General features: G+C 35.2%; 8 protein-coding genes across 8 annotated transcripts; 6 read left to right on the top strand and 2 right to left on the bottom strand.

Moving 5' to 3' along the window:
• Positions 1-210: 210 nt before the first annotated feature.
• On the top strand, positions 211-1,050 carry EIN_031640 (hypothetical protein; the record flags this gene model as incomplete). The annotated part of the gene is made up of 1 exon (XM_004185741.1): positions 211-1,050. One exon carries the CDS (start codon positions 211-213, stop codon positions 1,048-1,050), a length of 840 nt encoding a protein of 279 aa, XP_004185789.1.
• A 318-nt stretch (positions 1,051-1,368) lies between these two features.
• Positions 1,369-1,677, bottom strand: EIN_031630 (Amoebiasin-1, putative; the record flags this gene model as incomplete). Its single annotated transcript, XM_004185740.1, has 1 exon — positions 1,369-1,677. The coding sequence occupies one exon, from the start codon at positions 1,675-1,677 to the stop codon at positions 1,369-1,371; it is 309 nt and encodes a 102-aa protein (XP_004185788.1).
• A 1,561-nt stretch (positions 1,678-3,238) lies between these two features.
• On the top strand, positions 3,239-4,306 carry EIN_031620 (hypothetical protein; the record flags this gene model as incomplete). Its single annotated transcript, XM_004185739.1, has 1 exon — positions 3,239-4,306. The coding sequence occupies one exon, from the start codon at positions 3,239-3,241 to the stop codon at positions 4,304-4,306; it is 1,068 nt and encodes a 355-aa protein (XP_004185787.1).
• Positions 4,307-4,454: 148 nt separating this feature from the next.
• Positions 4,455-6,290, bottom strand: EIN_031610 (hypothetical protein; the record flags this gene model as incomplete). Its single annotated transcript, XM_004185738.1, has 2 exons — positions 4,455-4,925; positions 4,968-6,290. The coding sequence occupies 2 exons, from the start codon at positions 6,288-6,290 to the stop codon at positions 4,455-4,457; spliced, it is 1,794 nt and encodes a 597-aa protein (XP_004185786.1).
• Positions 6,291-6,725: 435 nt separating this feature from the next.
• Positions 6,726-8,648, top strand: EIN_031600 (protein kri1, putative; the record flags this gene model as incomplete). Its single annotated transcript, XM_004185737.1, has 1 exon — positions 6,726-8,648. One exon carries the CDS (start codon positions 6,726-6,728, stop codon positions 8,646-8,648), a length of 1,923 nt encoding a protein of 640 aa, XP_004185785.1.
• Positions 8,649-8,941: 293 nt separating this feature from the next.
• Positions 8,942-9,874, top strand: EIN_031590 (G2/mitotic-specific cyclin-B, putative; the record flags this gene model as incomplete). Its single annotated transcript, XM_004185736.1, has 1 exon — positions 8,942-9,874. The coding sequence occupies one exon, from the start codon at positions 8,942-8,944 to the stop codon at positions 9,872-9,874; it is 933 nt and encodes a 310-aa protein (XP_004185784.1).
• A 268-nt stretch (positions 9,875-10,142) lies between these two features.
• On the top strand, positions 10,143-12,170 carry EIN_031580 (hypothetical protein; the record flags this gene model as incomplete). The annotated part of the gene is made up of 1 exon (XM_004185735.1): positions 10,143-12,170. The coding sequence occupies one exon, from the start codon at positions 10,143-10,145 to the stop codon at positions 12,168-12,170; it is 2,028 nt and encodes a 675-aa protein (XP_004185783.1).
• A 277-nt stretch (positions 12,171-12,447) lies between these two features.
• EIN_031570 (Hypothetical protein) lies at positions 12,448-12,608 on the top strand (the record flags this gene model as incomplete). The annotated part of the gene is made up of 1 exon (XM_004185734.1): positions 12,448-12,608. A coding segment is annotated over one exon (161 nt), but the record flags the coding sequence as incomplete, so codon positions are not given.
• Positions 12,609-12,650: the final 42 nt, after the last annotated feature.

Here is a 12,650-nt window from a genome sequence, read left to right as displayed (position 1 = left end):
AAAACCACGACTCAAGTTTACTTTCTCTTCTGACAACAGAATCTCCAGATTCAATCTCATCACTCATCTACTCAGAAATTTCTCAGATCTTTCCGAGTTTGTTTCTTTTGATTTATTATGATAAAAATGAAAATATAAATTAAATAACACACAGTTCCAAAAGACGAAAATCTTCTCATTCCGTATTTGTCATATCTTGTGTTGTCACAAATGTCGGTTATAGTTTCTATTCCGGCGTTTCCCAATCTCAAAGAAGAGCGAGATATTCTTCTCTTTTTGCCACTTTACACTACTATCTTGGCACGAGGGAGCACCCAACCACTGCCAATAACGGACAACTTGGTTGATCCACTTGCACTTTCCCTCCGATATCTTCCCAAAACTCAAAATTCACTGGAAAATGTTCTGACAGCAATCATGAACTTTTCAAACCGAATCAACCAAGACACCCGTCTTACTGTGCCGGTTTTGAAAGTGCTTGAAATGGTTGACCCGTCGAAGTGTGGCGGGGATGACCAATTTGACACGGACGTCATTGTACTATCCATTGCAGCCAATTGTTTGTTTGAGTTGAAGAAAACTGCACAAGCTGTCGCCACGAGCAAATTTGTATTTAAGTGGGCTGAGCGATTTACGAGCCTTGGGGAAGAAAAAGACGAGAAAGTTGTGAAGGGGTATTTGGCATTAGTGTTATGTGGAGTTGCATATGTGAGTAAAAATGTTGGAAAAACTATTCAAGTTGAATGGGATGAAGTTTTAAGAATTTTGGAGGAATTTGCGGCGTTCCAAAAGAATTGTGGAGCTCTTGACGAGATTGGACAAAGAAGATTAGTTGACGCAATGGACGTAATAGAGGAAATCCAAAACGAAAAGAATGAAGAAAAAGGAAAAGAGAAAAGTGAACATAAGATGGAAATTAGCGAAGAAAAAAGTGATCAAAGAGATGAAAAAAGATTGAAAGTGGAGGAAGAAAATAAGGGAAAAGAAAGAAAATTGCAAAGAAGGATGTCGTTTGATTCACTCACATTAAACGAGATCGACTGTTACTAAACTTTTTTATGTTTTTTTTTGTATTGTTTTATTTATAATTTGTTTATTATTTTACTTTAGTCTTATATTTTTTTTGTTTACTATTATATTATGATAAATAATACCAACTTATTAGGTTTTTGGTTTCAAAATTTTTTATTTTCAAAAAAATGTGGAGAGAACTAAAAGTAAATAAATTAACTAATAAATTAATAAATTAATAAATAATTACTTGAGACAAAACAATAATTAAAACAATAAGATTTTTATAATAAATTATATTTAAATCAAATTAATGAATGTTTGCATTAGAATAAGACATCGAAAGAATTAGTTAACTTAAAGAATCGATAATTTTAAAGAGAATTTGGAAGCTGGGGCTTTAGTTTCCCAAGCTCTCTTATAAGCTAAAACGATTTGACCTTCACCTCTTTGAGTGGCAGTCAGAGTGATGGTATAAGTACCCGGGACACCACACATGCCTGGTTCACATGGGTCTTGAACGTAATCGATATCAGCAGTAACACCAGTAGATTCAATTACCATCCAACTATATCCAGTGGTCGGGTTTCCATTTAAAGTAATCTTTTGTTTCTGGCCAAAGGTCATTTGGATTGTTTGTCCATTGTTTTTCTCTGTTAAACTCATTGTGAATTGAATTTTTAAAGTTCTTTTTATTATTCAGATTGAAGTTTTCAATCTCGAATTGTCAAGCACTCATTTATAAGTTACTTATAAAGTTTCGGATTGAGTTGTTTTTTTTTTATGGTTTTTTATTTAGTATTGTTAATTTTATTATTAAAAATAGGTATAAAAATGTTGTACTAAATTAAACTCAAAACTGCGGTTTTTTTAACTTCAGCCAAAATGTTTATTATTTTTATTTAATAATATAATGGATTGGAATTTGAAAAAAAATAAATAAATCGGATTCAATCATCATCGCACTTTTTTATATTATTTGGTTAAAATACAAATTATATTTTATAATTTAATCACAATTATATTATATTAATAATTAAATTGATTAAATATTAAAAACATTAAAAATATAAATTATTTTTATTAAATTTTAACTAGTTTACTACATAATAATTAATAATAAATATAATAGTTCGAAGATATTATAATATTATATTGGTTTTATAGAAAATTGTCTTTTGTTGAACTATAGCCCTATAATCTATTAATATTTATTCAGATTATTTCACAATCTAAATAAATAAAAACACCATATCCCATATTAAATAATTAAAATTAATACAATACAAATCCATTGTATTGTTTCCAGTTCCATAAAAATTTACGTTGAACAAAATAGTTATTAACCATTTTTAATAATACAATATATTATAAATTATAATACAATTTTACAATTTGGTCAATTGAAACATTTTGATTAAAAAAAGTAATTTTTTATCCATTTTATCGATTAAAAAACCCATAACTATTTTCATTATACACAAAATTATTGTGATTAACCGGGATAATAGAAAGGGTGTGTTTTCGACAGTCAGAGGTATAGTTTCGCCAATAAAAACAAAGAGAACTTTGCAGGGTTTTGATTATTTTGTGACAAAAGAAAACAGAACAACATTTCGGGTTTTTCACCTAAACTATAATTTGAGTTTAATGTTTTCTATATTGTTCTTCAATTGTATTTTTATTAAAACTTATTGAGCATAATAAACAACAGTGATAAATTACCAAAGACATTTTATATAATTATAATTTTAATTATCATACATTTAACTATAACAATAAAACATGAAGTGAAAAAAGTAATAATGCCGATAATCATAGGGCATTAATTACTTGTCGCTAATTCCCGTTTTTTAAGACCAACCAAATGCAAAACCATGTTTTTTAAATAACCCTTTTTGTAAGTAAGTTCCCGATTATTCGTCTCTCTCCAATGTGTCACTCCGACAAAAATGCTAAACTTTCAGTTAATTAATTGAGTCGAACAAAATTTGTCGAAAAACTCTTGAGCAACGGTGAATAAAAAAGAAGTTTAGCGTACAAAGCGTTTTGACAATCTCGATCTTTTGGTGTTATGTATTAATACCAACACGACTTTTTCCTCTCATTTCAAAAATGTCATAAAAAAAAGTGAAGAAATGCCGATGAATGTCATTTCCACATTATATACTCCACTTGCAAAGTCATTGATATCTCGTTTAGGTCTGAACTCAAAAAATACATATCGATGGGGAACCAATCGAGTGCGTCACTCCAAAAAGGTAGTCTCAAGGATTTGTTAGGTAAAGACTTCTCAAACCCTTATGCTGTCAATCTCACAGTAGACTCTTCTCTAAACTCTTCACACTCTTCAAGCTTGTCATCCCCACGTGTCAGAGCTGACTCTCCGAAGAGAAAGGAAGTCAAAACATTGGTGATGTCAAAGTCTCAAAAATCAACTCCGCGGACACCAACGAATTCAACTCTGAAAGACTCCGACATCGCTAAGAGACGATTTTCAACACTCAAGAAGTTCAAATCTTCGTTGAACCTCTCCGAACAGAAAGACCAAAAAGTCGAAACGAAAAGAAACGCTCTTACTCCGCGCGTTGAGGACTTTTTACTCGACGAATCGGCCAATAAAACGCCACGAAGAAAATTGTTACAAATGGACTTCGCAAGAGAACAACGAAAAAGCGTACAACTCAGTCCGCGGTTCGATGTTGCACATATGCACGTCCGGAAGTCGATCCGGACGTCTGCGCACCTTTCTTTCAATTTACAGTTTGACTATAACAAGGCGCAAATCGAGAAAGTGACGTCTTTCATTCATTCCTTTGGACTTAACAAATGTCAATTGATCTTCGACTCAAATCAAGACGAGTTGAGTGCGCGATCGTTCAATTCCAAAGTCGCGTTGTGTAAGAGTGTCTTCATTATTGTGACAACACGAGAGGGCCATGTGTTGGGGTGTTTCCAAAATGGGTTCTTACAAGTCCCTAGTGTGTTTCAATGTCTTCGATCGAAGCCGGACGACTTTGTGTTGTTTGGTTTTGGCGAGCATTTTTCGCAAGGCGTGTCAAAGAGGGATTTGAAGGATGACACGGGACTGATTCTCTACCCTAAAAAGGAGAAATCAATGGTGTTCACATGTCATGGAGCATTCTGGGTGATGAGTGACGGGAAAGTGTATATCCAACAGAACGTCAGTGACATTTATGATGTCAACAAACAGTGGGAAAATCCGTTGCTCAATTTAAAAGTCCAAAAGTTCTTAGTAGCAGAGAGTGTGCTTGCCTTTGAATTTGTGGAGTAAAGAAATCGAAGTCTTTTTGAGCAAAAGTGTGTAATTTGAAAAATAGTTTTTAATAGTTTATTTATTATAAATGGGAAACTATAGAGATCACATGGAGCCGAAGTGACTCCAAAAGACTTAAAGAGACGAATAGAAGGTAAGTTGTTGATTAAAAGGAGGGATTGGTTGTGAGGAACTTCTTGAATTCTCTGATCCATATGTGGAAAGCGACTTGTTCGTCGATTCTTTTTAAGATCTCTTCTGTTGTGGCATCGGGTTGAACTATTGAGAAGTGGGGACAGATCCCAATTTTGTTGACTACTTGATCCTTTTTATCGTCAGAAAGATTTAAAAAAGTGGTGTGGAGTTGAATGTAAAGTGGAGTCTCGTCGGCATATAACATTGGGATGTTCTCAAAGACCTCTTTTTGTATGTCTGGTGGAGCTAACATCACGAATTGCTTATGAAGTAAGTCAGCTTCGATGATCAATTCTGAAGGGAAAGGTTTTGGAAGCATTTCTAAGTACACACAGAAGTCGTCGAAGCCCATATTCTTCTTCAGAATATCATCTGAGTGATAATTAATAATACTTACCACTAAAAAGAGACTCATTTGTCTTTCAGGGAATGCTACAAATCTCTACATGTTAATTAAGTTATTATTCTTTTTGAAGAAACAAACATCCCAGATCAATAAGAGTTGTGGCTGCTCAAATTCTCTTTTGAATAACAAGACTATCCATTTCCACACAAACCAAAACTCCATTTTAAAAGAGGTCAGAAGGTGATATATCTTTTGATTCGAGTATTGGAGGATCTTCATAAAACGTGATAAGATCAAAGACTTCCATTCATCATGATGTTCATACCCACATGGTATCACTAACTCCATGACATTACAAATCAACTCAAAAGCTACGTCTTCTCTCTTCTCAAACGACACGATAACAGAAAAGATCTCAAGAAGGCCTTGAATAAATAAAGAGATTTGTCGCATAGCTACAAATGCTAAGAAGAGTCTTTCCATCTTTTTCCACATCTCTGTCTCCGGTTTAATAAAGATCCCATTCACCTCAGTGCGTGGTAAGTCCTTCGACAATTTGTATTTCAGAACTTGCCACGTTGGCGTGTTAAATTGATTCATCATATCAACATAGGCTAAAGCACTCCAATATGTGTCTTTGTATTTATAGTTGAACAACTTCCTCCACGTCTCTGTTCTAATACTCTGGTCGACTCCATAGTACCCAACCATCTGCCTCAACTTGTCAATAGGGATATTCGCTTCATCTTTTTTAACAGGGTTAATACATAATTCAGTGACATTCTTTAATACATGTTTGTCCTCTGCATCAAATTCTTTATTACGTTCCCCACGTGTAGTCTTGGGAACAGACATTGATAAAGACCTTGAATTCATCTCAGCCATCTCCTCTGGTTTTTCATCTGGAAGTTTCAAAGGGGGTATTCCTCTTTGACTCTTAAATCTTCGAGTTGTTTTAGTGTTGTCTTTAGTCACTGGGAGGAAGTCATTCGTCTGTGATGTCTTGAAGTCTTCGACGAGTTTGTTATAATCGACATTCTCCCCAAATTCAAAGGAGACGTGTTTCGACTCAAATATCATTTTTTCATCATAAGAGTCCACTAGAATCAAGTTGTTCCAATTCTTTTTGAATAGTTCAAGAAAGACCTCAAACTCCGTTTGTTTCTTAAATACAAATTCAGTGGCTCTGAACTTCGACTCATCAAAGAAGAAGAAGAATGCTTCATTTGATAAGGTGTCTTTATTATGTTCAATAATAACTCGCTTTACATTGTCTTGTGAGATAACCACAGCAAAGGGGTGTTTTTCATGATGACGTGGCTGGAAAGTAAAATTGGTCTTTTCAGAGTCTGGGAAGATGAGAAGAGAGCCTTTGATACTTCTAATGTCTGGGTTCTGGATGATAGTGACATGGTGGATTTGTTTAAAGATTTGAATAGGAAGACAAGTGTCGTCTGACATGTATTGTTGTATGTAAAACTAAAAAATTTTCATTAATTATTAAATTTTAACTTGTGGCCAGTTATCAACATGTATTTTTAAATTAGAAATAGTGACTCTTTGATAATACAAACAATGTAATAAAATTCCACAGAAAGTTAAATAAAGATGTGAAGTAAACAAATCGCTTCTTTTTACTTGTGGGGTCACAAAACGGATTATCTAATTCGGCCAATTTCCTCAAAAAAAGTGCTTCTCTGAATTTAACAAAAAGAATAACATTTTGTTGTTTTTGTTATGTTTTCTTCTGTTTATGTATTATAAAAATATAAATTGGATATAATTAAATTCTAATACACATTTTACCATTTTTAAACCAGTGTATTAGAATGAAACTATAAATGAACCAATAAGATTAACACAAAAGAATCAAACTACGAACCCTTTTCTATTGAAATGAGTGAGAACACCACCGATAGTGAATCCGCTAAACATTCACCCGTTTCTTCAGAGAGTTCTGAAAGTTCAGACAATGACAAACACAAGAATAGTTCGAGTGCGATGAGTGAAGACTCATCTGATTCTTCGAGTAGTTCCTCCCAATCCTCAAAAGAAGTTCAGCCAACTACTAAAGAAATGTCAGAAGATTCCTCTTCAAGTGAAGACCCCGATTCCGATGAAACAACAAAGAACTTGAAAGAACTTGAAAAAGACGAAGAAAAAGACGAAAAGAAAGAGATGAGTGAAGGTTCGAGTTCATACGAACCGCTGCATGGCCAATTAGAAACTTCGAATTCGAGTGAAGAAGAGGAAGAAGATAATTTAGGCCAATTTGAACCGAAAGAATGGCAACATGACTTTTTAGAATTATTACCAAAACTCTCAAAAGGAGAGAAGGTCGATCACCCTGTTTTTGAAGGAGAACTTCTCATTCCGAAAAAATCTCAAACGAAACAAACGAAACTCGGCGATTACGTCCGCGATAGAATTTTGGAAGTCGAAAAGACTAATTCGAAAGCAAATGTCTTCGACGACGAAGACACTCATCTCGTTAAAGAGACACCCGTGAAAGAAGAATCGAGACTCCTCTCTGAATTCCAGAAGAAAGCTAACGAATTAGAAACCGACTCGGATGATTTACTTGAAGTTAAAGAGAAGGCTCCGACGTTCAATGAGACAGTTCAAGACGAAGTGAAAGAGGAGAAAAGCCGACTGGACCCCGATACGTTGAGTTTTTGGACGCAAAAGAGCGCCGATAAAAATGAGGAATTTCTGAAAAAATTTATTTTGGAAAAAAAATGGATGGAACTCGAAGAAAACGATTCAGAAGAAAATAAACTAGAAAAAATAGATTTGGACGAAGATCAAAAAGAGATTGAAAGAGCAGATGACGAAGAAGCTAAGGAACGACTCGGGATTGTTTCTTATGGGAGAAAAATTAAAGAAACGTTAAGAAAGGAAAGTCAAGCGAGAAGAAAAACTAGAGAACGGTTGAAAGAAAGAAAAGAGGAACAACGAAGAAAAGCGGCTGCTAAAGAAAACGAAAAGAAAAAAGCACAAAAGAAAAAAATTGAAGAAAAAATTAAAGAACTGCAAAAATCTCAAAAAATCCGAATTGACGAAAACTTTTTGGATGAAGATTTTGATGAGGAAAAGTTTGACAAAATGATGGAAAATTATGATGAAAATTATGATGAAAACGACGCTGATATTGAGAAGATGAGAGAGGAGATTGCAGACGAAATGAGAGAAGAAGATTATGATGGTCAGAATGAACCAGAAGACACCAACGGGCAAATACCAAAGAAAGTGAAGTTTAAAAAGAACCAAAACGACAACATCTTTTTAGAACAATCTGATGGAAGTAAAAAGAAAGTTGATGTTGAGAAAATGAGAGGAAAAGATAAGAGTCTTGACAAAATGATTGATGATTATTATAAACTTGAAAATTCCGAGAAGAATGGAAATGACAACATGAGGTTTGAATACGTCAATGTGAATAAAGATGATTCCGGCTTAACTGCGATGGATATTTTGACACTTTCTGATAAGGAACTGAATCAAATTATTGGGTTTAGAAAGCTTGCGACATACTCTGATTGGAGACCAAATAATACGGAACGACAGAAGGTAAGAGAACTTCATAGTAAACAAAAAAAACAAAAAGTTGAAAAAATTGAAAAAGAAAATGTGGAAGAGAAAAGTGAGAGTAAATCTCCCCAAATGAAAGTCGAACAAAAAGATAAAAACGAGAAAAAGAAAGAAACACAAAAAGAAGAGAAAAAAGAAAATCTTAATGTGTCATCGAAAGATGAGTGGAAAGAAAAGCATAAGAAAGGTCCAAGACAGGAGAAGAAACAACTGAAAGCAAAAAAATGAGAAGTAACTATTCTGATTGTTAAATTATTTCTTACTAATAAAATGGTATTAATTACTAGTACTGAATAACTTCTTATACTAATTTATCAAAAATGATTTAATAATTAATAATTAATAGTTTTATTTTTGATTTCAATATAGCATATATTTAATACATTTTACTATAGTAATATATTACAAGAATTTGAAATTCCAAAATGGTAAAAATATGTATTTCAAATAATACAAAAAATTGGTTGAAAAAGAAAAAGAGAAAAACACCTACAAAAAAGGAAAAAAAACTTAAAAAGCAAATGAGAAATTATTCGATCTTTCCAGATTATGGGGCGAAACGAGACTTAGCAAGAATGAGTGAGACGGTGATTCAAAACAAAGCGAATGTGCCGGACATCGACTACATAGAAAAGAAAGATCCGCTTTTCATGTCTGACTATGCGAAAGAGATCTTCAAGTACTTTAAAGAAGAAGAAAGTAAAACGACGCTTCCTGCGGACTTTTTAAAAGGTCAACAATTCATCAAAAGTGCGATGCGAAGGAAATTAGTTGATTGGTTGTCTGAGGTATCCAGTCTTTTAGGACTTTTAACGGAGACGTATCACTTGATTATATATATCATAGACAAATACTTATCATTAAATAAACGAGTTGGGAAGGGGGAGTTCCAGTTAGTTGGAGTAGCCGCGATCTTAATAGCGTCGAAATATGAGGAGTACTCATATGTTGTCATTTCTGATTTAATCACGTTGACTGGCGGAACGTACACTGCTGAAATGATTAAAGAAAAGGAGGTCGATATCTTAAACACTCTGGACTTCTTAATCATTCGACCAACCACTTTGGACTTCTTAAGAAGATTCTCAAGAGCTTTCGAGAACGACATCAAGTGCCACTTCCTCGCTAAATATATTCTCGAGTCGGCAACGTTGGACGAGAAATTGATGGAAGTCCCCGTGTCAAGATTAGCGGCGGCTGCAGTCTATTTGGCAAGAAGAATGTGCGGGATTCAACCGTATTGGAACGATACAGTGAGCTATTACTCGGAATATAATCTCCGAGATATCATCCCAACAGCTATCCAATTAAACTGTTTGATGATGTTCGTAAAGTCACCAGAGTGTTTACAAACAAAAATCCGCGAGAAGTATCTCGACAAAAAGTACCAAGAGGTGTCGCTCGTTCCGCCAGTTGTTTTCACTTCTGAGGAGATTAATGCGTCCAATTCATGATTGTTCTTTGTTTTTTTTTGTGATCTTCTCGAAATAATAAGAATTACTAATACACATAATTACCATCTTTTACTACTCAGATGGGAATTATTAAATTACTATAATTATACTATAATATACTAGTACTAGTAGAGAGCAATATGATAGTACTAATACTATTAAATACTAGTACTAAAAATTCTCCACTTGAAAAATGTTATTCAAAAATGTGATAAAAAAGTGATAAACTGGAAGACCTAAAAAACTGAAGAGCGACTTGAATTCAAAGATGGCGACATGGTTCAATGTACTACGACCGACAGAAAAATTGAATTACACCGGAGACACTGCTGAGATAGTGATAGAAACGACGTGTCCGATAACACATGGAGATTCGAAGGTGTGTGTAATTAACACATTATTAATTCATAGCGAAGGTGGGACGCTATGTGTCGACGATATTTTTAAGAACATCCACACGACTATTCAAATGAGTTCACCGATAGAACGGATTACAGCATTAAGCGAGGGGGTGGTAGTTATAACGAAACAATATATCACATTATATAGTATCGATGTGAATGGCCTCACCCAGAAGTGTCAATACTCGAATTCGTACGTCTCGATCCCTACGGAGAGTGTGGTGTACAATAAACAAACCCTCTTCTATAACACATCAAGCGGCGTTGTCTCAATGACGTGGAAAAGTTCTGAGTTCCAGACGGTGATGTCATACACTAACGACAGACGATTTGATCTGGTGAAAGGAATTGTAGGGGATGAACCATTGAAAAAGGTCGTCGGGATTAGTATCTCCGCGTTTGTCTGCGTCTTCGAGAGAAGAATGGTCCTCGTCACGTCAAACAAAGTGATTGAAATGAAGATGAAACTGGAGGGAAGTATAGAAGACGTAAAACATAACAAAAACAGAATCTTCGTCGCGACACAAAACGACTTCTTCGTGTTCAGCCACAAAATCACAGCACTCGAAAAACTCGAACTCTTAGGAAGGTGGAACGCTAGGGGGGCTTTAATATGCGTCACTGAATATGGAGCAATCTTCAGAAAGGGTGGTGTTGGCTTAGTAGTTAAGTGGACGTGCGAAATGAAAGAGGCGGTGATGTACCGAGTCAATGTCGGAAAGGAATTTGAAGATTTCAGATTTGTGAATGAAGAGAAGATCTGTGAGAAGGCCGGAAAGAACATCATTGTGAGTCGAATTCCGGGCGAAAGTGAAGCAAAGATCGTGCAATCTCAAGAAACAAATGGAGAAGAAAATGAAACGTTGCAAAACGAAAGAGTCGAAGAAAAAGACGAGAAAATGCTAGAAAAAAGAGAAGAAAAAAGTGATAAGAATGAGAGTGAGAAGATTGAAGAAGACGAAAAGAAAGCAAATAAAGGAGTTGAAAATGCAAAAGAAGAAGAGGTGGTCATCCAAGAAATCGTTGAGATCCCAACAACCAGTCTCAATGAAAAGGTCGAAATGGAGACTCAACAAGTGGAGAACGTTGAGACTGTGAAAACGTCTCAAACCATTGAAAACCCACAAGAAACTATAAAGGAAGAAGTCAAAGAAGAAATAAAAGACAAAGTGGTCAATCCCATCATCGATGATATTAACACAACAGTCATGGTTGTGAGAAGCGACAATCAACCAAGTTCAAAGACGAGTGGAATTATTGTGAGTAATGGAAATAACGATGTTGAGTCTCTTGGGAATATTGAAATCCCTGATACAACCGAAATTAGTCAGCCACAAGACCAAAATACACAACCAACAACAGACCAAATTCTTGAAGAGAAGATGCGAAGCGAGAAGATGAATGAAGAGCGTGAGAAGATGGAAAAACTGCGAGAGTTACAAATGAAAGAACGTGAGGAGAAACTGAGAAAGCTTCGAGAGAAGAAACAAAGCCAAAAAGCCGAGAAAATCGAACTTCAAAAGGAACTCGTTTCCCAAAGCAATTTCCCAACTACCCCAAAAGAGAAGGTCAACCCCTCTCCACGCAAAGCAGATGAAAGACAAAGTCCCTCCCCAACGCCAAAGAAGAAAGACAAAAAATTGCAAAAAGATGACGAAACAAAACCAAAATCCCAAGGCACAACTGAGCCACAAACACCAAAGAAGAAAGATAAAAAGAACGAAAGTCGTAAAGAGACTCCTATTGAAAAAGAATCAAAGAAAAAGGTCGTGGACCAGTTTAAACAGATCGACCAATCCCTCGCAGGTTATTTATCATTCATGAAGACGATGGAAGACAAGCCGTACTGCTTGGAGTTTTCGGAGATGTTGAAAGGATTCAGATTGTCTAATTGATGTCTTTTGTTGTCTTCATTCCACCACACTTTGTAGCGTCAAGACCATTGGGTTCTCGTTGAGCATTAAACTAAACAATATGGTACACAAAACTAGAACACCCCAAAAATGGAGTTGTGTGTACTGAAAACAGAACAGTGAGTCGTTGTTTTTCTATTTGTAAATATTTTTAGCACAGTTGTTTGATAATTAACACTCTGGAGTCCCAAAAATGCTGTTTTTGGACAAACCCTAGTCTTTAAAAAAGATTGAGGAACTTCAACTGTAATCAGAAGAAATGAGTCAGGCCGAACAAAAAGCACCGAAAGCGCCGAAAGAGGTGAAAGCGCTCACTCCTGAAGAGGAGGAAAAGAAGAAACGCCGTGAGGAATTGAAGAAGGCCAAATTAGCGAGCAAGAATGAGAAGTTCCAGAAGAAGCAACAAGCGCAGGCTGCAGCGTCTAAGGAGCCGAAAGTGAAGAAGGAAAAGGCACCCAAAGA

The sequence above is a fragment of the Entamoeba invadens genome (assembly GCF_000330505.1).
Source record: "Entamoeba invadens IP1 unplaced genomic scaffold scaff_1105074726079, whole genome shotgun sequence".
Lineage (NCBI taxonomy): Eukaryota > Evosea > Mastigamoebida > Endamoebidae > Entamoeba > Entamoeba invadens.
This window is presented reverse-complemented; position numbering and strand designations above follow the sequence as displayed.